We start from the raw sequence: 26,946 nt of genomic DNA on the forward strand, positions 1-26,946 counted from the left end.
TTCTCTAACTAAAATGTGGGTCTAGTGCAGGCATGGCCAACCTGTGGCTCTGCAGCTGTTGTAAAACTACAACTCCCACCATGCCCTGCTGTAGACTGATAGCTGTAGACTATCCGGGCATGATGGGAGTTGTAGTTTTGCAACAGCTGGAGAGCCTCAGGTTGGCCATCCCTGGTCTAGTGATTGGTTGTGCCGAGGTTTGCCCTGTAACCAGTTCTGTCTCTTTAAGTCATGATCACAATAGAAAAAAAAAAATAAACTGTCAGCGCTATAATTGAATTTCGCATATCGTAGAGGACAGCGCTATTTCCTGTTTGGCTGGATAACAGAGGTTATTGCACTGCAGATTCTTGCAGCTGTTGAACCAGTTGTTTTCCTTCCAAAGCGGCATGTTCTGCTCGGTGGGAAAAGACATTCAGTCCATTAATCCTTACTTTAAAAACATCTCCACCATCCCAGGAAAAGGGCGTGATAACCGCCGTGTGGTCAGTGTCTTTATAAAACGCTCTGAATAAACTCACCTTTGTATATGTTTGTTTTCAGGACAACGCCTGCACCAGGTGCACATCTCAGGGCTGTTTCTGCTGTCTGTGGTCCTATGGAAAATGGCTGCGATATCTGAACCAGGTACAGTATCCGGGAGCGTTCGCTGTTTTTACGTGATAAAGAATTAGTCATTTTCGTTTAAAAAGAAAATTTAAGTTTCCACTTTCAATAAATTTTTCCTTGAAATCAAAATAGCACCTGAAGTCCAAATGTGACTATGGCCGCAGTTGGATGGGCTTTGTCTGGGGGTCCCAAGCCAATGGCAGGAAGAAATGCCGTACATACCGCCAGCTTTGCTTTGGGCACAATTATTGTCTAGCACTGTGACGTATCAGCCAGGACACGCTTCTGATGGTGATCTCTGGAGGCCGACACACGGTAAACCACATACAGCCTGGTTCTGCTGATGACTATAGTTTTGATGGGGGCAGGCTGCCTTCACACATGCTGTTTCCATACTGCTGAAGGAGTGGATGGTAAAGAGAGTCAAAATACATAGGAAATATTCTGCTTCCCCTTTGTTAGTCCACTCCTAGTTGCGGTTTTAAAATCAGCATGTGGAAAAGCATCATTAAAGGGGTTTTCCTTTAGATAGTTCATCAGTATCTGATCGGCGGGGGTCCGACACCCAGGATCCCCGCCGATCAGCTTAGCGTAGGCCGTGTGATGTCAGGTTAATCAGTCACGTGGCCTAGGCTCAGCTCAGCCCCATTGAAGTGAATGGGGCTGAGTGCGATACCAAGCACAGCCACTATACAACGTACGGCGCTGTGCTTGGTGAACTGCGAGAAGGCCGCAGCGCTCACATGAGTGCCACTTGCTTCTCGAACAGCTGATTGGCAGGGGTTCTGCAAGTATGACCCCCCCCCCCCCCCCCCCCCACCGATCAGATACCGATAACCTATCCAGGAAAATCCCTTTAATCTTCTCTTGTCACACCTCCCTTCTTTAGGAACCTGTTACACAATTTTTCTCTATTCGGCACTATCTGGCGGGGAATACGTTTTTTTCAGAAGCATAGAATAACTCAGCAGATTGCCCTATTACATATACCACATAGTATATGTTTTTTTTTTAGCATGGGTGCCCATGGACGACAAGGGCCACCTAGTGGTGTTCATCTTATGGGTCCATTTATTGGGTGCTCTGGGACTTCTTCTAGTGCAGACAGTAGACTATCGAGTGTGAAAAGACTCTAAGATTAATTTAGCGTAAATGTTGATGATTTGCACACTAAAGAAATCCCATCTACACGCTGCAGAAATGAACCAGGTGGTCTTCTGAATCCACAGCATGCCATTTTTTGCTGTGAATTTTCACCAAGAATTTTACCCATTTCATTGTAGAAAGGGTTAAATATGTAGCAAAATCCTTGTGTTAGGCTACTTTCACACTTGCGGCAGAGTGATCCGGCAAGCAGGTCCGTCGCCGGAACTGCCTGCCGGATTTGGCAAAACTTATGCCCACTGATGGCATTAGTAAGACTGATCAGGATCCTGATCGGTCTGAAGAATGCCTGATCAGTCAGAAAAATGTATTGAAATGCCGGATCCGTCTTTCCGGTGTCATCCGGAAAAACGGATCCGGCATTTTATTTTTTTCACCTGCATGCGCAGACCGGAAGGACAGATCTGGCATTCTGCTATTTTAAATGCCGGATCCGGCACTAATACATTACTATGGAAAAAAATTCCGGATCCGGCATTCAGGAAAGTCTTCAGTTTTTGGGCGGGAGATAAAACCGTAGCATGCTGTGGTTTTATCTTTTGCCTGATCAGTCAAAAAGACTGAACTGAAGACATCCTGATGCATCCTGAACGGATTACTCTCCATTCAGAATGCATGGGGATATGCCTGATCAGTTCTTTTCCGGTATTGAGCCCCTAGGACGGAACTCTATGGGCTCTTTCACACTTGCGTTCTTGTCTTCCGGCATAGAGTTCCGTCGTCGGGGCTCTATGCCGGAAGAATCCTGATCAGGATTATCCTAATGCATTCTGAATGGAGAGAAATCCGTTCAGGATGCATCAGGATTTCTTCAGTTCCGGAACGGAACGTTTTTTGGCCAGAGAAAATACCGCAGCATGCTGCGCTTTTTGCTCCGGCCAAAAATCCGGAACACTTGCCGCAAGGCCGGATCCGGAATTAATGCCCATTGAAAGGCATTGATCCGGATCCGGCCTTAAGCTAAACGTCGTTTCGGCGCATTGCCGGATCCGACATTTAGCTTTTTCTGAATGGTTACCATGGCTGCCGGGACGCTAAAGTCCTGGCAGCCATGGTAAAGTGTAGTGGGGAGCGGGGGAGCAGTATACTGACCGTCCGTGCGGCTCCCCGGGCGCTCCAGAGTGACGTCAGGGCGCCCCAAGCGCATGGATCATGTGATCACATGGATCACGTCATCCATGCGCATGGGGCGCTCTGACGTCACTCTGGAGCGCCCGGGGAGCCGCACGGACGGTAAGTATGCTGCTCCCCCGCTCCCCGCTCCTACTATGGCAACCAGGACTTTAATAGCGTCCTGGCTGCCATAGTAACACTGAACGCATTTGGAAGACGGTTCCGTCTTCAAATGCTTTCAGTACACTTGCGTTTTTCCGGATCCGGCGTGTAATTCCGGCAAGTGGAGTACACGCCGGATCCGGACAACGCAAGTGTGAAAGAGGCCTTAGCCGGAAAAGAAAAACACAAGTGTGAAAGTACCCCTAGACGTGCTGCAGGTTTCCCCTAGATTTATGGCGAAATCCGCTGCATAAAAATTTGATCTGACCCTTAAAAACAAAAAAAGGAGCATATGCTGCTGTCGGACACTGTGCAGTAGAGAATGGTCATAGCCCGTGAAATATGTGCGATTTAATTGTAAGCTGCGGACTGAAACGTGTTTTTTTTGTGCTCTGTAGCAGATTAATTTTCTGTCCTCTGGATTTCTCGGAAATATTCTGACAACTGTCCTTATTATGATGACATTTGAGTCATTGGGGCTAATAAGCAGAGCAACTATTTCATGCCGTCAGCACGTGTGAGGACCGTGTTAATATGTCACCGAATGTGCTGCTGTAGGCCGAGCACGTAGCTGGACCGGTGTACAGGCTGTCTAATTAGCTAAATGGAGCGTGCACTTAGCCTTCCTTTATGGGCATACTGTAAAGAAGAAATGCGCTAGCACTAGGGCCTGTTGCTCTTGAATATATTCAGTATACAAGGGTACTATAGGACCAAGTCAGTAATGGGACCGGCTGCTTCTATGGAATCTCATGCATCATTGCAGACAACCAATAATGTGTTTTCTGCTCTTAAAGCCGCCAAGAAGGGCATTCGAGAACGTGTATTCATCCACATACTGTAATGCAGCGCTCCTCTTAGGGCGTTAGTCTGTCAGGCTACAGGTCCTGCTGTAGTAACTGTTTGATTCTTTATAGAAGTCAGTTGTAGGGTGGCCATTAGCGTTGGATCTCTTGGGTGATTCATGCTTGCATCTGGCGGCGACTTTTATCCCTTTAAACCAAAGGATCAGGCATGTTGAAATCTGACTGCCCGATGCTTTCTTCCCTCGATATCATCATACAACCAGTCCGGCAGTGCGACATTGCCATTGCAAATAGAAGCCACAAACGTGAATGGAGTCTGAGACCACCGTTATGCCGCAGCCGCGTTCTCCGTTAGCTTACCACTAAAAGGCTACAACTGTCATGTAATAGTGTAGCAGCGTGTAAAAGTTTTTTCTGTTGCAGCTGTTAGTGGCCCCATCGTGTGACATCTGTATATTACTGCAGATGCAACCTATTTTTTGCCATATGACCTGTGTCCAAAATCATCCTATAGTTCAGATTTATGGCGCCTTTACACATGCCGACTGAGCAGGCAATTATCAGGAATGAACCAAATCTTCCTTATAATTGCCTGCTCATCACAGAAGGTGAGAGCTACATTTACCGGCAGCAATCACCTCCACTGTACGGGGACAAGGGATCACCCATGCAGTCGCTCGTCCCCATACAGATTCATTGTTTTTGGTCAGCAGATCGCTGCTACCCGGAAATCATGGTTTGTATGTGAGGATAAATGATGATTTCACCTGATGAACAAGCATGCTCTGTGGATTTACACATTGGTGACATATCTTTAGGCTATGCCACCAGTGACCAGGGGCAGACTGAGAACGTAAAGTGGTCCTGGATAAAAAAAAAACACCTAAAAGCGGACCCATTTTGGAGTCTGGTCCAAATTGACAGACTTCAAGGCCAACACAAGTAGGCAGGGCCATATTGCAGCACATTTTACCACCCAGCAGAATCAGAAAATACTGCCCCAGCAACACAAAATACCATCTCAAAAACTGCCCCTCAGCTCCAGCTGCCACGTTCTGTCATCCAACTCTAGTTGCAGCAGGATGGCAGTACAGTTGAATTCAGGAGTCGGGAGGGGAGCGTCAGATCATTGCTTACCCTGGTTGGTGGCTGTGAGCAGGGCTAAGATATGCCCCGGGCATCGTGCCACCGAGATGTTTTCGATGGCCAGTCTGCTCCCTGAAAATGTCAGGTAGGTGTGCGGGTCCCACCTCTTGAACGTAGTCCCAAAAGTAAGCAAGGGCACATGCACTTGCCTATTTTCGGAACTCCCATAGAAGTGAATGTAAAGTGTAACATGCTCGCTGCGTTCTTGTTCACTTTGGGGTCTCCGTTCCAGAGATAGGTGTTGGGACCCTCACCTATCTGACTTGGTGGCATATTCTAGCAACCCCTTTAAGATATGTATCTATTCTTGAATAAAGAACAAGCGGCCAATTTGCAGACAAGGACAGGCATTGTTACAATGGATCCGCATAAAAAACGGATGCCACACGGATGTCATCTTTTTTTTTTTTTTTTGCTGATCCGTGTTTTACGGACCACAAATTACATACGGTCGTGAGCATTAGCCCTAACTGTGGGTCAATTTTGCAGGGAGTCCCCATGAAAGGGTTAAACGGCTAAATCATCCCCAAATAGCTTTATCCAGTGGGCGAGGTTTTAAAGCAGAAGTAGAGCCGGCGGTGTCGAGTAATTCTGCTCAACCATTTGTCGTATTCCAAGCCTGCGTTTCCATAGCGACCCGTTTTCTGCCGTGACTCATATTGTTACAGTAGGGTCTTTAAACTGTGCGCTGGATTCAGCCATCACACAAAGGGGCGATTATTCCCGGCCTGCAGGCCGCGTCCACAACTAAAAAGCCTCCGCTAGGAAAAGTGCTGGCCGCCTGCCCGAGAGCCATCAGCATTTCCTAAACTTCTGACATTTAATCAGTCCTAATGTCAAGCACACAATAGCGTCCTGCTAAACTGCACTTCTGTTCACTACATGGACATAATGAGCGGGTTTAAGAAAGGAGCGAGGAATGCTTCTGAGCGCTCTGATCAATGCTTGGCAGCGTGAAGTGGGTTTTTCCGCCTTTTCCGCTTTTTTTTTTCTTTCTAGCTTCTTAGGCTATTTATTGCCAGCAATTTCCAAAATTAAAGGCGCAAGACACTGAACATGCAAATACGCTGTTATTGAATACAATTAGCATCCATTATGTGTGTGTGGGGGGGGGGGGGGATTTACTGAGGACTGTGTTTGTGCCCCTGCCACCAAATAGAAGTTGCTTCTGTGTCACTAGGTTGGTAGGCATATACTACATGAGTGAGCTTTTCTGACCCCTAAAAATTGTGGGCTAGTGGTTTACAATGAAAAAAGTTGGGGGGGGGGGGAATAGCAATAACGTACTGTTGAAATTTAGCGCCGTTATTCACAGGGGTCCTCCATCACTTCATGACAAATCCTCTCATGCCATGGAAACAGGACCCTCAGCTCAGGTTGGCACAAGCCCTCTTCTATATTGGTGATGGGAATCTGAAATGATGATTTGGTATTGTCCATTGGCAATGCAATTCTACAAAGTAATGGTGGCGGTGGTTGGGGGGGGGGGGGGGTTATAAAACACAAACAAAACAACACTCTCAAAGCACTGAATGCAAAGGCGATATATAAACTAGAAAGTATATTTTGATAAAAAAAATATCTATGCCCACCCACAACGGCAAGGTAACTTTAATCCAGGCAGGAACCTACTCTATTTAATACCTATCTATCTCTATAGTATATGAGCATCTAAATTTAGGAGCATGGAAACCAAAGATATATATGGTGTTACTACAGTTGTTTCCTCTATGTGCCATCAGGCTTCCAGTGAGAGGAAGGGCAGACTCTGCTATATGTATCACACTAATTTAAAGCAATCTGTAGAATGGATGGGATATAAGGAGTAATCTAAGTCCCTTTTAGAGACCCTCGGGATATGAATTATACTTTGAATACGGTCTATAGGACCAAAAAATCCCTTTAGGGGTCCCTAACTATTACTGTTGAGTTCAGTTTTCTTTTTTTTTTCTTCTGGCGCTTATCTATTTGTCATGTCGTGCAGGATGTTTATCAATTTTTTAGCACAAGGATGCACTTAGGTAGGGAATGTATCATGAAGGTAATATTTAAAGTCAGATATTCGGGAGTCTGCATTGGGCACTTTGCACCTAGTTTATCAAACGTCGGACATTGTTAAATCTAGTGCCTCTTTAAACACTTTTGCCTAGAAATGCTGCTCCAATTTTGTTTTTTCGACACTCCCTTATTAGAGTTGGCTTGTGACTTGTTTTGCGACTTTTTCGCAGCTATAAATCTGGAGTGAACCAGGTCTACTTTCCCACCCACTCTTGCAGACTGAAATGAGCAGTGAAAAAATGCAAAAGTCACAAATTTTTGCACAAATAAGCCCAAAAGCCAGAATCTGGGAATGCAGGGCAAGATACGTTTCCTTCTTAGTTCTTTTATATGTTCTAGAAATTGGCGATATTGTCCTTTTTAAAAGCAGTGCCGATACTCGCTGTCTTTGGCATGCATGCCTTGGCGAATAACGGGTCACACAGTCATAACAGAGAATGATTATATCCTCCATAATGAATTATTCACTCATTTTCTAGATAAGCTTCCTCTGAACTCTTCAAAAAGCTGCCCACACACATGGAAATCTGGTTATCAGGATTTACTGCCAAATAAATACAACTGTAGCTGGAGCTTATAGAAAGGAATTGAATTGTAAGGGCTTCTTTTTGATGAGATAAAATAGTATTTCCTGGCACTGACAGACGTGTGCTACAATGGGCCAGTCATACACATTGCAGTAATGTGGGATTTCCACATGCTACATCCTTTCATGTGCCAGGAGATAACGTGTCTGGCAGTAGTTTGTCTCCCTCGCCCCTGTTGCATCAGCTGGACATGTGTGTCTATTGGAGGTTGGCAAAAGACTTTTTGTTTCTGCAGATCCCCCCAGTGTCCTCTTCTGGGCCACAACTGAAGCCTGAGCTGGCCATGGCAATGCAGCAGTCCTGTCCTGACCCACTTGGGTGTCAGCGTAGGAAGCATTGCAGTTCTCTTCTGCACCCCATAATGACAATCAGATCATCCCTGAATTTGCAAAACTTTTTAGGAGGTGACCACTATGAAAGAAGGAGGTCTGGTCTGAGCAATCACATTTTCTTTCACGTCCTAAGGATGGCCAGGTGTGCGCTCTGGGGAAGACATGGCACTAGGATCCACTACAGAAGATGGCACACTGGTGGAGGCTGTGTGAGGCCATGAGAAATGTTCTACTGGAAAACCGTGGTTCTTGGCATTCCTTAGGATGCTACGTTGACACATACCATCCACCTAAGCATTGTTATAGACCAAGTATTCCCCTTCATGGCAGCATTATTCCTTAAAGTGTTTTTTTGAGACTTTTATACTGATGACCTATTCTCTGGATAGGTCCTTCAGTATCTGATCGGTGGGGGTCAGACACCTGGGACCCACGGCAATCACCTGTGAACACCACAGCTTTCTCTCAGCTCACCAAGTGCAGCACCGTACATTGTATATAGTGGCTGTGCATGGTATCCTCGCTCAGTCCCTTTCACTTCAGTGGGGCTGAGCTTCTTCTAGGCCTTGGGACCGATGAACGTGACGTCACGTGGCCTAGGAAAAGCTGGAGAAGGCCGCAGTGCTCTCAGGAGCGCCGGTGCCTTCTCAAACAGCTGATCAGCGGGGTCCCGGATGTTGGTTTCCAACCGATCAGATACTGATGACCTATCCTGAGGATATGTCATCAGTTAAAAAAATCTCAGAAAACCTCTCCCGGAGGAGGGAGGATCCTCTGGTCAGCTCTAAGCTCCAATACTCATCCATGAGTCTGTCTGGACCATTACCTCGGGGGCTTCATGCTGCTGTTGGCCAGGCTTGTGCAGGGGATCTGAGTGATACAATGGGAATTGCACATTAATGGTAGTGATCCCACGCTGTTCATACACTATTCACATCTGAATTTACTCTACCCTTATATTTAACCGCAAAATACTAAATGAAATTAAAGTAAAGCAGAAAGTTTGTGTCTGTTCTGATATTTGCAGAGATTATCACGTCGGCATTTCTACGCCGGTTCTCATACTCCAGGGAACAGTAAGGCCATTGTAACCCTGCCGGCCTCATACCCCAGTAGTTGTGAATGCAGTTGTATCTTCTTTGGGTTTCAGGAAGATTTATTATGTAAAGGATCAGCGAAGGCTCCGACTATTGATCAGTAAGCTACCTAAATATGCAGGGTATATCAGCTCCTCTTCTGGCACACCTCTGTTCTGTGCGCTCCAGAGCTGGATGAATAGCTCCCGTAATCTTGGTAAACAGGAGGGTTTGCCAGATGTAACAGTGCACCGATCAGCTCCTCCGTGGTACCAGATGGAAGTATTTATAGGAAAGCATTTTCTCAGAAGGGGTCCATGTTGTACTGGCTGAAAAAAAGAAGACCCTCTAAAGGGCCAGGTGCAGGGGTTTGTGACTTTTTGGTGTTATTTCTCAATCATCTCATCATTGACGACATGACCTGTGTATGCAGTCACAACAGGGAAGTTTTACCATGCAAATACACACCGACTTAAGGGCCGTTTGCACGGGCCGAAAATCTTCAAGATAAACGCTAACGAGCATTCATAGTAGCGCTCGTTATCGATTATCTGGCAGTGTAAATGTACCGCCAATTTACCCAATGAACGAGTGAAACGCTCGTTCATCGGGTAATCCAATCGTTTGTGCGTACACAAAAATCGTCGCTTGCCGGCAGCAGATCATGCTGTGTGAGCAGGATCTGCTGCTGGCAAACTACGAGTCAGTATGGGGAAGAGCGATGGCATTAGTGATCACTAGTGTAGAGCGAACTTCTGTTTTAAGTTCGGCGTCTAAAGTTCGGCTTCCAGTTAGCGGAGAATCCCGATATGGATTGCGAATTCCATTGTGGTCCGTGGTAGCGGAATCAATAATCGGCCATTATTGATTCCGCTACCACGGACCACAACGGAATTCGGAATCCATATCGGGATTCTCCGCTAACTGGAAGCCGAACTTTAGACGCCGAACTTAAAACAGATGTTCACTCAACACTAGTTATCACTCCTCCTCATACTGTGGAGGAGATGTACATGCAGCAGTCTCCTCCACCAGCGAGCAGCAGATTGTCTCCTGCTTAGTCATCCCTTGTAAAGGGCCCTTCAGGCTGACCGAACACTGACTGTGTGAAAGCCACGTTGTACAGGGGATTCAAATCCAGCCACCAGCCAATGTACCTCTGTCAGACACTGCTTGGGGAAACTGCAGCCTGCGAAATAGTAAATAGTGTTGAACTAGTGACACATAGATGAGACCCCCATTGTTCATCAGACCCCCCTCCGCCCCCCCATCAGACCCCTAGTCTTTATCAGACCTCAGATCACAACCCCCATCTTTATCACACCTCCAATCCTCATCAGACCTCAGATCAGACAATAAAATAAATAAAACAACTTACCTTTCCTGCTCTGGACAAGATCCAGCTCTCTCTTCCTGCACTCACCGCTCCTTGGTGTTCTGCCATGCTGCACCATGACTTGATGTCACACAGCATCAGGTAATAGTGCACGCCTATGTCAGGGCAGTGTAGCACGGCACCCAGAAAAAGTCCAGGGAGCAGTGAATCCAGGCAGTTCTACGCTCCCCGCTCCTCCTTCATACTAATGAGTGCTTCCATAATGAAAGATGTGTCCCACAAAAAACCATCATGTGATGGTAGTATACCAATGAGACTAGTGGTTGACTGTAGCCGTGAAGTGACGTAAAAGGCACATGTTCCTTGCAGTAGCATAAAAATTTCCGGCAAGAAGGGCTGCAGTGGCATTGATGAAAATGGGGGGGGATTAACTGGCGAGTATAAAATCTTTTATTAGTTAATCACCTTCAGTGTCTTTGGACTCAGCAAGTTCCTACGGTCTGTGACTGTTGCATGACTTCAGATCTAAATGTTATTAGGGTTTTCATAGTCACCGGTCAAAAGTTTTGTTCAGTGGGGTTTCAGGTATTGTGGCCCCAGCTGATTGCTACAACAAAGGTGCAGACACACTCTGCCAATTTGAGCCCCTTCAGAATTGTTTTGCTGATCCTTGTGCAGTGACCCAGTGGATCACTGCTCAAAAGGGTTAAAGATGTAAGATATATTTTTGCTGTTTATGATTGGGTTGTATGCTGCTGCTATTTTACCTGAAGCCTGTGTTTATGGTTTTAATCGTGGTGCCATGAAGGGTAGAAAGTCATTGGCTCTAGCGGCATAAATCAGTAAGTTTACATCCAGGGAGCCCTATGGAATGAAGGAGCTGTAGGTATGCTTCTCTTCACAGATCTGCCCAGGAGGGGTGGTTTGCAACGCCTTTACGTACAGCAGGGAACAGACATCCCTTGGGGATCCAGGGAAAACAGATCAGGTGGCATCCTTCTGAGAGAAAAAAGTACAGCATTTATTAAGAGGGTAGGACAGCCAGCATTGTGTGGAGGTAACGCATGTATCTCGGCATCTGGACTTCACAGCTTTGGCTGGGTTTAAAGGTCTCTGCTCCCAGTCATACCTGAGGGACAGATATAGGTCTGTTACGTATTTTGAGAGACTATAGACTTTATATTGGAAAGTAACTCAGGGAGTTCCTGTACTGTACCTCCCTCCCCCCCCCAAAAAAAATCTATTTGTACCCCAAAATGATTGTTAAAGGGGTTCTCCGGTAATTTAATTAAGTTCATGATATCACTTAAATATTACTTTATTGTAAATATATTCCCAAATACCTTTCATTAGTTATAATGGCTCACAAGTTACTTCAAAACACTGAGCTAAAGAGCTGCCTCAGCCTCCTCTCTGCTCTGCTTGTCAGGGATTATGATACTAGATACAGCTGAGAAGAACTATAGCTGAATCTCTGGGAATGGAGTTCATGAGGAGACATGAAGTACAGAGAGGACGAACAGGACAGACTGTGGTAATGGAGCCTGCATACACATCCCACATCCCACTCTGTACTTCATCTGAGGAACTTATCATCTGTATTCAGGATCGTAAAGTAGAGCAGAGAGGAGCATGAGGCAGCTCTTTAGCTCCGTGTTCTGAAGTAACTTGTGCTGCTGTGTGATTAGGACAGGTTTTGTGTGTACTAATAGGACGGTGGCCATTTTAGTTCTCCTAATGATTGCTTCCCAGACAAAACGAGCCATTATAGTAGACTAGACTCGTAAGTATTTTCAGTAATTCCCGGAGAACCCCTTTTAAGCAAAAAAACAATGGTCACATCGATTGGATAAATAAATTAATGTGGTGACATGGAAACGTTTTTTCCCATGAAATGTTCTATTGTGCTAAAGTAGTGAAACAGAAAAAGATGAAAATCTATATATCGCTGGGGTTTTTGCCAATAAGATGTGTCCCCCTGTGAAAAACAAGCCCTCAAAGCTTGAAAAAAAAAAAAAAGTAATGGCTCTTAGAATTCAAGAAGACGGAAACAAAATAAAAGATGCCAAAATAGGCTCAGCACTGAAGAGGTTAAGGGAAAATGAGTGTTTTCTGTATTTCGTGCGTACATTATATGCTAGTACATCTGCTCCACCACAAAAAATGCACTTTATTATGATCGGCCTGATACTACTGCATTTACCCCAAACATGTAGAAACTGTGATCACCAGAAGCACATTTCCAGTGCAACCATGAAAATGAATTTCCTTTAGATATAAACCAGTAAAGCCAATGCGGTAGAGAGTATTAATATTACACATTCTTCCCATGTCCCTGCGCTGACCTATATCGGAGCCATTCTGTTCTAGAGTCAAACAAACAGATTTAAAGGGGTTGTACAAGTGTTTAATACTGATGACCTATTCTCATGGTAGGTCATCAGTATGTGATCAGTGAGGGCTCATCCCCAAAGATCAGCTGTTTGAGATGCTGTAGCGCTTCGGTGAGTCCCGTGGCCTCCTCGCAGCTGTACAAAAGCGCAGCACCGTCCATTGGATAGCAGCGGTGCAATGGGACTGTCACTGGTGTGGGAAGAGGCTGTAGCACTCTGTTTGTTCATACAGCTGATCGGCGGGGTGCCAGGAGTCGGACCCCCACCAATCCGATACTGGTGACCTTCCTGTTGATAGGCCATCAGTATTAAACAATCGGACGACCCCTTTAACACGCCAGCCTATGATATGACACGGAGGAGGATCACTTGTTTGGGACCCTCACTGATCTCCAAAGACTGGAGAAACTAAAAAAGCTTTCAGTTAGGGGACACGCACACAAACGTATTTTCTTTCCGTGTCTGTTCCGTTATTTTTGCGGACCGTATGCGGAAACATTCATTTCAATGGGTCCGCAAAAAAAAACTGAAGTTACTCCATGTGCATTCCGCGTCCGTATGTTTGTTCCGCAAAAAAATAGAACATTTCCTATTATTGTCCGCATTACAGACAAGGATAGGACTGTTCTATTAGGGGCCAGCTGTTCCGTTCTGCAAAATACGAATGCACACGGACGTCCTCCATATTTTTTTCGCGGACCGCAAAAAACATATGGTTGTGTGCATGAGCCCTTAAAAGTGTTATCCAAACTATAAAACATGCCCCCCAATGCCTGGGCCCCTCATATAGATCATACTTACTCTAGCACCCACGTTGCTCCTGATCCCCCGCATGGCCGCCGCTGCATCTCCCCGTTGCGCTGATCAAAACATCCGGCAACGGGGACGAGGGTCCCTAGCATCACGGGTGAACTCGTCCTCATCGCGGCCTGCTATTGGCTGCTCCCACCGTCGCTGGATGTTTTGATTCGCGCAACAGGGAGATGCAGGGGCAGCCGTGCCGGGATAAGGAGTGGTGCAGGTGCCGGGGAGCAGGGTAAGTATAATCTATATGAGGGGCCCAGGCATTGGGGGGCACGTTTTATAGATTGGATAACCCCTTTAAATACAAGGGGTTGTCCTTATGAGACCACCCTTTTAAAGCCTGTATGAAAGGTGCTTCCAGTAGGTGATGTTACATTATTATCACAGGACTAGGGACACCCTTTGGAGCTATTTTTTTTAATTATTGATCTAGATGTATTTTGTATGGGTTGAACTTTGATGTGGTAAATCAGCTTAGAAGATCGTCCAGGAGAGGAGAAAGAGGGATCGGAGAATGAGCCATCAGACGGTCAGCAGCTGCAATGTAGCGTTAAGCATAGAACTGCATAAACCAAACAGTGCAAAATATTTAATAAAAACATTTTTACCCCCAAAATACATCTAAATCAATAATAAAGAATGGCTCCAAAGGTATCCATTGCCTTTAAAGGGCTTGTCTTACATTCGAAAATGGCATTTATCATGTAGATGCAGTTAATACAAGGCACTTACTAATGTATTATTATTATCCATATTGGCTCCTTTGATGGCTGGATTCATTTTTCCATCACATTATACACTGCTTGTTTCCATGGTTACAACCACCCTGCAATTAGGCACTAGGGGTTGCGCTTGCACACTATATACACCGGGGTCATCCATACATATCGCTTGTTTGTATTCACTGTTTGAGAAATTTCACTTACCTCTTGATCTCTCCCACTTGTAGAACGCTTACACAGCGACTGTAATTAATGGAACGTCACTATGTGCATCTGCAAGAGAAGCCTACGCACTCATGGCGAAGAACCCCCCTTCTGTCTCATTACTGAAGTCTTCTGGGGTGTTCCTGATTTTTCTAGGGAAGGTAATCATTATATATTACATTATAAAGTTCTGCCACTTCCCTACCGCTGTAAGACTATATATATCAGAGGTAGGGTCTTTAAAGATGGCGCCCGGCCCAGAGCCGCTAAGTGACTGCTATTTCACACAGTGAACGTCCGATTGCAGACATTTAACCCCTCAGATGCTGTGGTCAAGTCACCACACGATCTGACAGCTAAAAAAAAAATTGTGCTGAGATCAGGGAAGGCGTTCCTTAGTAGTAATAGGCCTAAGCCTGTACAAGGCTTCCAGGCCTATTACTGGTATATTCCATTGCAGGCCTGCAGGTGGCAGCGCTGCATATAATATACAGAATGTTCTATTACTGAAAAGAAATGGCAATCTGGTGATTGCATGTTGTTAGGCCTCGTATAAAAATTCTGATCACCCTCTTTCCCCAAAACTACAATGAAACTAACTAAGCAATAAAACAAATTAACATCATATGTATCACTGCGTCCGAAAATGCCCATACTATTAAAATAAAAAATGATTATCCCATACGGTGAACGATGTAACAGAAAATAAATCAAAATGGCCGATTCACCGTTTCTTGGTTGCTTCAACTCCACCCCCCCCCCCCCAAATTATTTTTTTTTTTTAAATAAACAGTGATCCAAAAGTTATACTTACTCCAAAATGGTATTAATGAAAAGTACACATCGCCCTGCAGAAAAAAATAGACCTCACACAGCTCTGTAGATGTAGCTATACAAAAGTTATAGGGGTCAGAATTTAGCAATGCAAATAAAAAAATTTCAAAGTTTTTATATATTTTTTAAGCATTAAAACACAAGAAAAACTATATAAATGTGGTATTGTTGTAATCGTACTTGGGGATTACAGGGTAATTTCCCAGTGGACCAATGCCCAGAGGGCACTATTGATTAGTGCTAGGAGCATCAGGTACTTATGCACCTAACCGGTAGCCACAGGTGCCCTCCTGAATCCAACTGTAATACAGTTGAATACTGCGGCTGGGGCAGCAGTATTTTGTGCTGCACTGTGGTATTGTTTGCTCTTCATACTTCTGTTGTTCCTGCCTACATTTGTTGCCACACCTTCTGTCAATCTGGATACACCCACAACATAGGGCCACTTTTAGTGTGTTTTTCCCCCCCAGGGCCACTTTAACCCCTTCACGCCCGATGACTTACATGTACGTCATCAGTACGGTCTTTAAACATGGCGCCAGCAGCGCACGCGAGTGGCCGCCTTCTTCTTACAGCAGACACCTGCAGCTCATATTTGCAATTGGCAGTAATGCCGATCGTGGACATTTCACCCCTCAGATGCCCTTTTTTTCCCCCCAGGGCCACTTTAACCCCTTCATGCTCGTTGACGTACATGTACGTCATCGGTCCGGTCTTTAAACATGGCGCCCGATCGCCTGCGCTGCAGCGCCATAGCCACGGATGGCCCCCTGCTTCTTATAGCAGACACCTGCAGCTCATGTCCACAACTGGCAGTAATGCCGATCGTGGACATTTAACCCCTCAGATGCCGTGGTCAATACTGACCACGGCATCTGAGCTTTCTGAAAACCGAAAGCACGCGCTTTCGGTTATGCGCCGGCTCCCCCGTGTGGCGATTTGTCTCGCAAAAAAAAACAAAAAAAAACATATCATGGGTTGCAATGTGCGAAAACGCCTATAGTATAAAAATATTAAAATATTTTCTCCATACGGCAAACAGCAAAACGGAAAAGTCATACACACCCCATAATGGTACCAATGAAAAGTTTAGATCACCCCGCAAAAAATTACCCCCCCCCCCCCCCCCCCCCCCCCCCCACAGCTCTGTACACATAATTACAAAAAAGTTATAGGGGTCAAAATATGGCGACATAAAAATAACAGATTTTTTTTTCCCACTTTTTAATTTTTTTATCACTATCAAAACGCAAGAAAAACTACACATATAAGGTTTCGTACTGACCTGTAGAATAAAAGTGAGTTTTATCGAACATCGTAAATAAAAAAAATAAAACGTTAAACTGTGGTGGAATTGCTTTTTTTTTTTGCAATTTCACCCCATTTGGAATTTTTTCCCCACTTCCCACTACATCATACGCAATATTTAATGGTGATGTTGGAAAGTAGAACTTGTCCCGCAAAAAAAAACAAGCCCTCATATGGCTATGTGAACAGACAAATAAAAAAAGTTATGGCTCTGGGAAGGCAGGGAGCTCAAAACAAAAACGTGAAAAAAAAAAAACTCTGGGGGTTAAAGGGGTTTTTCGAGATTTTAATACTGATGACCTATCCTCTGGATCGGTGGGAATCCGACACCCAGGACCCCTGCCGAACAGCTGTTTGAGAAGGAACTGGTGCTCGCAGTAGCGCCAAGGCCTTTTCCAAGGACAGTGACAACACGTTTATCAGTCACGTGGCCCTAGGAGCAGCTCAGCCCCATAGAAGTGAATGGGGCTGAGCGTGATGCCAAGCACAGCCGCTGTGCCTTCTCAAACAGCTGATCGGCAGGGGTCCTGGGTGTCGGATCCCCACCAATCTGAACCTACTGACCCGGAAAATGAAGGTAACTGGTCAGTTTAACCACACAGGAAAGGTTGTAAAAACAAAATTCATAAAAATGTGGCGGAATTGCGTTTTGTTTTTTTTTGTTTGTTTTTTCAATTCCACCCCATTTGGAATTTTTTACAGCTTCCCACTACATCATATACAATATTAAATGGTGCCTTTACAAATTACATTTTGTCTCGCAAAAAAAACTAAAAACCCTCATACAGCTATGTAAATGAAAAAATAAGTTGCCCTACAGGGAATAAAGACATTGTGAACCTTCTCCTCAATCATACCTGATCCAAGGTGTTACTTTGTCCTTTAGGTTTTTGTTGTGTGCTTCACTGTGTTTGGAGGACTTATGGCTTTCAACTACCATCGTGAATTACACGTGTGGGTCATACCCTTGCTCTTGGTTGCCTTCTTTGCATATCTGGTCGCCCACAGCTTCTTGTCTTTGTTCGAGACCGTTGTACACAGTCTACTCATGTGTTACGCAATAGACATGGAGACCAACGACGGCTCTTCTGAGAAACCATATTTCATGGATCAAGATCTCATGGTGAGTGGCTTAGGGTTTTTTTATGTATACTGCAGTACTCAATTAAAGGTGATGTTTTTAAAGGGAATATGTCACAGATAGTTTTTTTTTATTTTTATGCCAGTCAAAGCTATTTGATGATAGAGGCGGCCATCTTGCCTGAGCTATTGTTAACAGCACTTAGAGACATGCTTTGCAGCGGACTCATTGACTTCCATGCTTTGAAGCGGACTCATTGACTTCTATGGGAGAGTTTTCTAGGCATGCTCTATGACGTGTGCAGAGGTCAGGAGGGAGTAGATAAGCTGTGATATCACCTACTGTGGATGGTGGATCTTGTCTTATCTATACCTAGGTGATATCTCTCAATGTAATCATGTCTGTGATGATGACATGACTGCTAAAAAGTGATCTGTACAGACTTGATGTGGCACCTAGTATTGGGCTTAGTGGCCAGTGCAAAAATTGCAAGATTTTATGATTTTTTTTTTATGATGGTAACGTGGAAAATTAAATATAACATTACCAAAAAAAAAAAAAAATAGGTTTAACTTGAGAATTACTTAGATGGAATATCTTGCCCATCACTCTCATTGGAGGACAGCAACCTAATGGAGGAAGATATTACTCTGGAAGAGATACAAAATGCAATTGCTGGTCTGTCGAATGGGAAGTCGCCGGGCCCAGATGGGTTGCCACTGGAGGTATACTCCAAGTATGTTGACGTCCTTGGGCCCCAATTGAGAGAGATGTTCAAAGAAGCGTGGCGTATTGGTAGGCTCCCAGACTCCCTATATGAAGCATCCATAGTAGTGATTCTTAAACCTGACAAGGACCCGTTGGATTGTTCCTCCTATCGGCCAATATCTTTGCTAAACCTGGATTACAAAATCCTCACGAAGGTTTTGGCCAATAGGTTAAACAAAATAGTGCCTAGCATAATCCATTGCGATCAGACTGGGTTCATACCGGGAAGATCAACTTCTAGTAATATCCGTAGGGCACAAATTATAGCCCAAATTGGGACCTGTCAAGGAAGACAGTGGGCGATGGCCTCATTAGATACAGCCAAGGCCTTCGATTCTCTAGAGTGGCCATACCTGCTGAGAGTGTTGGGGAGATTTGGCTTTGGCCCTAGATTCCTACAATGGGTCCGGGTACTATACAAAAATCCGAAGGCTAGTATCTCGATTAATGGTACGGCCTCCTCCTACTTCCCTCTGCAGAGGGGTACGAGGCAGGGTTGTCCTCTCTCTCCCCTTTTGTTCGCAATTGCCATAGAGCACTTAGCTCTGCGCATTTGCCAAGATTCGATATTCAGAGGAGTCGGGCTGGGGGGGAGAGAGGACAGAGTAGGCCTATATGCAGATGACCTCATATTATACATGAGTGATATGGACACTTCCTTACCACAAGCGATCACGATCATAGAGCAATTTAATCATTTTTCAAGATTGCATATTAACTGGGCTAAGTCTGCCTTGATGCCGCTGTGGCAATCTGATTGGCCCGAAGTCTACCACAACCTCAGAGTAGTGGACCACTTTAAATACCTGGGGATAATCATTACCAGAGTGCCGGGAGACTCCTACTCCAGAAATGTTGCCCCTCTAGAAGCCATATTCACTGAGAAGTTCAAGGTGTGGAAGACCCTCCCTCTGTCTGTCATGGGCAGGATCAATCTAATCAAAATGGTCCTACTGCCTAAGGGACTATACATACTGGAACATGCTTGCACCCCAATACCACGGAATCTCTTGGACCGCCTACACTCCTTAATGATTCAATTCATTTGGGGTAGGGCCAGACACAAACTCGCTATGAATACATTACAGAGGTCTAAGGGGCAGGGGGGGGGGGGGGGGGGGGGGCGTCGCTACCAAATTTCCACTTGTACTTTTTGGCAGGACAAATAAGATTCTTAGCTAGTTGGGTTAATGGTGAGCCCCTGCAGAATATGGAATATTATTTGCAACAGCACCTGGGCTTATCTAACTTGTGGCCTGTACTAGAGAGGGTAGGCTCCTTGTCGAGGCATTTGCTACCAGTTCATAGGTTGGCACAGCAGGTTTGGAGGGACGCTAAATTGAGACAATTTCAGGATTGGGCCGACACCATGCCTTTATGGGATAACCCTTTGTTCCCCCATTTGCAAGGGATAGAAGGAACACATACATGGGCAGATTCCGGGATTGTACTCTTGCGAGATTTATATAGTGAAGGTGTCCTACGCTCCTTCTCTCAAATTCAAGAACGTTTTGGAATAGCACGTACCCAATTCTTCAAATATCTGCAGATTAGGCACGCCTTTCAGGAACAGTTTGGGGATGGTAATAGGGCCATTTCTTCTTATCCCCTTATCGGAGTTATTAAATCACAGGGACCCAGAGGTATGGTGTCTGTGCTATATACTCATCTTTTGGAGAACCACATGTCAGCACAACCCATATTAGCTGAGGCCAGATGGAGAGGGAACATTTCACATCTCTCAGCGGAGGATTGGTCAGAGGCGTTAGAAGCAGTCACTAAGGTATCTCCTTCGATTAACAATAGATTGATCCAGTTATTTATGCTACATCGCAGCTATTTAACCCCCACTAGGTTACACAGGATGGGAAGGATCCCCCAATCCAATTGCTTAAGATGTGCACATAATAATGCAGACTTCTGGCATATGATGTGGGAGTGCGAGTACATCAAGTCATATTGGCAAGCGGTATTGGGGGTACTCTCATCACTGGGCTTAGGTCCTATCCCACTTTGCCCCAAGGTATGTCTCCTAGGGATCCTGGATGATGATAGCTGGACCCACTATAATAAGATATTTTTAAGCGAATCTCTATTTTTAGCCCGCAAAGTTATTGCTCTCAAATGGATGGCGGATGATTTACCGACTCTGGGGATATGGAAGAGGCTAGTTAATCAAGTGATTCCTTTTGAGAAGGTGTTATATGTCAATAGAAAGTGCCCTGATAAATTCCAGAAGGTGTGGGGTCTATGGTGTGAGTCACATCTAACGACTTCGGAGAGGTCAGCGGTTTCTTTAGGCCCTTGATAGGACTAACACATGCCGAGTCTTGCACTCCACCTTGTACAACTCAGTTTATTGTATTAAATGCCTTGTCTTCTCTCCATCGAATTGTTTATGTATGTACCACCACCACTCAGCGTGATCTGACCTGTAATATGTCTTTGTATTTTGCCCATAAGACTGTACCATGTATATGCCTTGTTACTCTTTTTCAAAAAAATAGGTTTAACAAAAACTTCACTTACAAAAAAAAGGTTATTTCCTATCACCAGTTGCAGACGTACCAGAAGTAATACCAAGTCCTGTAGGGTAGGTCACTTGGGCTGCTGCACTGCTCGGTTCTCCTGACGGCATCCGCTGCTTGTGCACATTCCTTGCTCTTCCAGTCACCGTCTACATCGATGTGCACCCACACACACGACTGCCACTATTCAGTCCATTAAGTATGTAGCTAATGAGGATAGATGGTGGCTTGGAGCCACATGTCATGAGAACCTCACAGCAGAAGAAATTGTGAAGTTAGGTTTGTTTAAGTTTAGGCTTCATTTTGTATTTTCATATGGGTCGAATTATTCCAGAAAGAGATTTCATGGATGGACCCCTGCCCCAAGCACCTTCCCGGTGTAAGACAGAGGCTGAAATAGATACACCTCCGCTTCAAATGTTTGGATAAGTCATTGCATGGCCTATGCCAAACCACAGCCCCTGTCTAATTATTAGGTCATGCCAAGAGCATTGTTTTCTTTGCTGCATGTTATGTCTGCACTGGATGTAGAGCATTTCTGTGTTACTTAAAGGGGTTTTCCGCAACTTCTATCATGATGACCTACCCTCTGGATTAGTCATCGGTATCTGATTGGTGAGGGTCCAACAACAGAGACCCCTGCTTGAGAAGGCAGCGACGCTTGCAGTAGCGCCACTGCCTTCTTTCAGCCTTTCCTAGGCCAGTGGTGGCGAACCTATGGCACGGGTGCCAGAGGGGGCGCTCAGAGTACTCTATGTGGGCACCTGCACCCTGGAAAAAAGTCTATGGCGTACCAATATACCTTTAGACTTTTTCTGCCATTCATCAGTGCAGGGCGCACTATGAATGGCACAGGCAGCGCACTGAATGTAGGCAGCTAAATGATAAAGTACATGGTGGACTATAGTATTCAGGTTAAATTGCTGTGTTGGCACATTGCGACAAGTAGGTTTTGGGTCGGAGTTTGGGCACTCGGCCTCTAAACGGTTCGCCACCAGTGGCCTAGATGCAGCTGAGCCCCATTGAAGTAATTGGGACTGAGCTGCGGTACCAAGCACAGCTACTATAAAATGCACACGCTGTACTTGGTGAGCTGAGAGAAGGCCACAGTGCTACTGCAAAGTCTCAGAAAACCCTTATAATGAAATATTAGAACAAGGTAATACATTTCTATCATACCAAGATAACTTTTCTGTAAAATTCTGCAGAATAAGGCTGCCAGTGGGGGGCGCAAACTGAAGACAGATTTCCACAGCTAGTAATAAATGAAATGAACCTATCCATAGAAATCCCCTGAAAATTAAAGTGTAACTGACATGTCATAAATTTTGATTGTGGGTCTGGGTTCTGAGACCCCCCAACGACCACTACTAACAAAGTGGGGTATGGGCTGATAGAAGGTTTCCGAGCCGGTACACGGATAATAGCGCCTGTCCAAGGAGAGACGATCACAACTTGTCCAGCCTTTTCTACGTGAGGGGATCAGCGCTTCAGTAAAGCGCTCCATCCTCGGCAGGATTGCCAGAGCTGTGGCTGGACATCCGCTTTAAGGGGCTCAGTGCGCTACTGTCTGTGGGGGTCTCAATAGCTGAACTGAGCACAATTTATGACTGTCAGACTGAATTATTATTATTATTTTTTTAAATAGTTACACTAATATCATAAAAGGTGATTCTAAGGGTGGGCACACCACGTTTTTCCTGTCCGTTTAACATATAACGGATGCTACCATACAGTGGCATTTGTTCCCCATAGAGTTCCATTATTTTTTTTTAAAAAAAGGTATACTTTTTTTTTTTTACCAGTGTAAAAAAAAAATATATACGGTATTATTATTTTTTTATTTTTTTTACCGGAATGTTAAGGATACAAGAACATGGTGAGCTGGGTTTTTGTATCCTTTTTTTCTAACGTGTATGTCAAATGGAGGCGTAAAACGTGATGTGAACCCACCCTAACCCAGACTGTGGACCACCACCGATAAGATGACCGATTTTAAATTCAGTTTTTTTTGTATTTCATCTGTCTATTCAGTACACAGTAATGTATTGTGTTTCTGTCTTGCAGACATTAATACAGCAGAGCAACTGTGACCCTGAGATGTTGAAAAACAGACCCGTGCAGAATGGGGAGGACGGTACAGAACTACGTCCAATAGCCAGAGCAGACTAAACATGATTCATGGTAGATAATCCAGCGCCAAAACAGAGGTGGACGAGAGCACTGAACACGTAATAGTGGGGGGTGCAGAGCCAGAAGTTACTGCTTTGATGAATTCGTACCCTTTGATGTCAGACCACAACATGTTCATTTCATTTTAAGTTTACTGTGCGGAGCAGACAAGAGGCCGGAGATCTGGCGGGTTTAGCGCGCTGCATATAACTGCAGTCTGGAGACAGCTCATTCATTGTGAGGTTATAGAAAAGATCTGCATTTGTGCCGGTATAAGGGCGCCCTCACACGCTGCGGATGTTGTTGCTAAATTTCCTGCGGCTGAAAATCCGTTCTCTTCACCACCTACAGAAATCCATGTGCTTGCTGCCCCCATTGAAACAAATTGGACCGATTTTCAGTTGTGGAAAATTCTGCAACAAACTCCGCAACACATGAAGGAATCCTAACAGATCACTTTTTATTTTATTTTTATTTTTTACAAAATATGTGTTTTTTTATCTCCCCTCTGGAGCCAAAAATTATTGTAGAAATAATATTTATGCAATACCTTAATATGTTTGTACCTGATTGGAGACTTTGGTGAATGGCACTTGTATCATTAACTGCCCTTCAGACGCAACACTGGTAGGACTCGTGTACATGGTTATACACTGCCTGTCCCAAAAAAAAATCGCCACCTGGATTTAACTAAGCAAATAGTTATGAGCCTCCTATTGGATAATTACTGCCGGGCGATTATCTTTCAGCTGGCAACAAGTTATTTAACCCCAACCGGTGCAATGAGTTGCTTCTCATTTCTTAAACAACCATGTTGAAAGACACATCTCGTGGTCGTGGAAAAGATGTTCGTCTGTTTGAGAAGGGTCAAATCATTAGCATGCATCAAACAGAGAAGACATCTAAGGAGATTGCAGAAAACTACTAAAATTGGGTTAAGAACTGTCCAACACATTAAAAACTGGAAGGATAGTGGGGACCCTTCGTATTCGAGGAAGAAATGTGGCGGGGAAAAAAAAAAATCCTGAATGATCGTGATCAGCGATCACTTAAACGTTTGGTGAAATCAAATCGAAGAAAAACAACCGTAGAACTCAGGGCTATGTTTAATAGTGAAAGTAAGAGCATTTCCACACGCACAATGTGAAGGGAACTCAAGGGATTGGGACTGAACAGCTGTGTAGCTGTAAGAAAACCACTAATCAGTGAGGCAAACCAGAAAAAAAAACTTCAATTTGCTAGGGAGCATAAAGATTGGACTCTGGAGCAATGGAAGAAGGTCATGTGGTCTGATGAGTCCAGATTTACCCTGTTCCAGAGTGATGGGCGCATCAGGGTAAGAAGAGAGGCAGATGAAGTGATGCCCCCATCATGCCTAGTGCCTACTGTACCAGCCTGTGGGGGCAGTGCCATGATCTGGGGGTTTCTGCAGTTGGTCAGATCTAGGTTCAGCAACAGTATGTGCTCCAAGAATGAGGTCAGCGACTACCTGAACATACTGAAGGACCAGGTTATTCCATCAATGGATTGTTTCTTCCCTGATGGCACGGGCATATTCCAAGATGACAATGCCAGGATTCATCGGGCTCAAATTGTGAAAGAGTGGTTCAGGGAGCATGAGACATCATTGTCACACATGGATTGGCCACCACAGAGTCCAGACCTGAACCCCATTGAGAATCTTTGGGATGTGCTGGAGAAGGCTTTGCGCAGCGGTCAGACTCTACCATCATCAATGCAAGATCTTGAAAAATTAATGCAACACTGGATGGAAATAAATCCTGTGACATTGCAGAAGCTTCTCGGAACAATGCCACAGCGAATGCGTGCCGTAATCAAAGCTAAAGGCGGTCCAACAAAATATTAGAGCGTGACTTTTTTTTTTTGGGACAGGCAGTGTATTACGCCTCCGAATTCATTTGGAGTTGGATTCCAGGAAAAAATAATAATATGCATTGTCAGAAGCCTTCTGAATAGAAGTAAAAGCATTACTCCTAGGAGAGAATCTCTCTGTACATAGGGCAGCACATGCGGCTTCAGAATACGGTACAGTTTGGATTCCACGCCTGCTGCTCAGCCGTGTGCATATGTTCTCACTGGTCAAAAAAAAAGCTACAACACAGGAACATGTGAATACACATAATGATCTCTTCTGGCGCATCTTGGCGGCCTATATTTTGCAGGCAACCTGAACTTCTCCTGCAGATGATCACAGCTCTCCTGCTGGTAAAGTGAGTCTGAGAATTAACACTATATTAGGGAATTGCAGTAAAAAAAGAAAACTGTTATTTTTGGACGTAAAATTTTTTTTTACACTGCCAATATATCTAATCTGAATTACATTCTATTTTGTACAGATGCGGAGGTGTCTGTGTTTTCTTGTCTGTACCTTCATCATGAGTAGTTTCTTAATTAGGGCTCATGCACATGAAGGTGTGCTGGCCAGGCTGCGGACTGCAAAATGCACGGGCACTGACCGTGGGGCCGCTGCATGCGGACCCATTCACTTGAGTCACTGACAGAAAACCCACGGTAGCACTCTGTAGTGCTTCTGATCCACTTCAGTGAATGGGTCCGCATCCGTGATGCGGGTAGCACATGGCCGGTGCCCGTGTATTGTTGACCCGCTGTAGGCATTTTCTTGAACTGATATTGAAGGGGGAAAAAAACATTTTGTGTTTACGCCAAAAACTGCACTGTGTGAACCTGACCTTAATGGGTGACGAGCATTGTTTTGAAAAATTTGATTCGGCAGCTTCACCAAGAAATTTGAATTGTTCTGCCACAAATTGCCTTTCATTGTATGGAGCAGGAGCAATGACAGGGAATGGTGATCGTGCCATCCTCTGCCATTTAACCCCTCAGGTACCGTGTTCATCACTGATCATGGGATCTGAGAGTAAGGTACTCAGGGGGTTGGAAAAAAAATAAAGAAAATTATACTCACTCATCCACATCCTCGCGGAGAGGCCGTCCGCTCCCATCTTCATTGAAGAAAACCCGTTAAAGGACCTGCAGCAGGTCACACTGGCTGTGCCCGGTGATGTCCAGTGGTGCCGTCTTCACGCTCACCGTAGGTTTTCTTCAATCAGGCCTCTCCGTGATCAAGTGGATGAGATGTGTATATAATTATTATTTTTTTATTAAAAGAATTACATTTATTTAGTCTTGAAAGAGGCATCTAAGGGGGGAGGGACATGAATTACCTATACAAATATATAAATGGGCCATACAAAAAAATACAGTGAAAAGCTGTTCCATGTCAAATGCCCTCAAAAGACAAGGGGGCACTGCCTCCGAATGGAGAACAAAAAGTTTAGTCACCAGAAGCGTCAAAGCTTCTTTACTGTAAGAAGTGTGGAATAGACTCCTCAGGACGTGGTCACAGCAGGAACAGTGGACAGCTTTAAGAACGGATTTAGATGTATTCTTAAAAGTAAAAAACATTAATGCTTATGAAAACGTGTAGAAATCTGAGTCTCACTTCCTTCTGGGATTCGCGTCCCCACATATGCGTTGGTTGAACTTGATGGACGTGTGTCTTCTTTCAACCGTATTAACTATGTAACTATTTTCAGCCACCATTTTAGAAAAAATTGATTCGTTATCACAAAGCAGGAGGAAATTCGGCTTTGTGGCGAATCAAATTTTTCCTAAACTTCGGATCGAATTCTGCTTTGTATGCTTCCGTTCACTCAACACTAGTGCTATCCCATCTGGCTGATTTATTTTTTTAAACAAGT

At 44.7% G+C, this 26,946-nt stretch overlaps 1 protein-coding gene across 1 annotated transcript in view; it reads left to right on the forward strand.

The window, feature by feature from the left end:
• The window catches only part of SLC44A3 (solute carrier family 44 member 3), an 81,418-nt gene extending 57,447 nt beyond the window's left edge, over nucleotides 1-23,971 (forward strand). The window contains exons 12-15 of the mRNA XM_040406606.1: nucleotides 544-627; nucleotides 14,536-14,673; nucleotides 17,541-17,777; nucleotides 23,099-23,971. Coding sequence (XP_040262540.1) covers nucleotides 544-627; nucleotides 14,536-14,673; nucleotides 17,541-17,777; nucleotides 23,099-23,203 — 564 coding nt within the window. The 3' untranslated portion in view covers nucleotides 23,204-23,971. The remainder of the gene's footprint in view (nucleotides 1-543; nucleotides 628-14,535; nucleotides 14,674-17,540; nucleotides 17,778-23,098) is intronic.
• Nucleotides 23,972-26,946: the final 2,975 nt, after the last annotated feature.

The sequence above is a fragment of the Bufo bufo genome, chromosome 9 (assembly GCF_905171765.1).
Source record: "Bufo bufo chromosome 9, aBufBuf1.1, whole genome shotgun sequence".
NCBI lineage: Eukaryota > Metazoa > Chordata > Amphibia > Anura > Bufonidae > Bufo > Bufo bufo.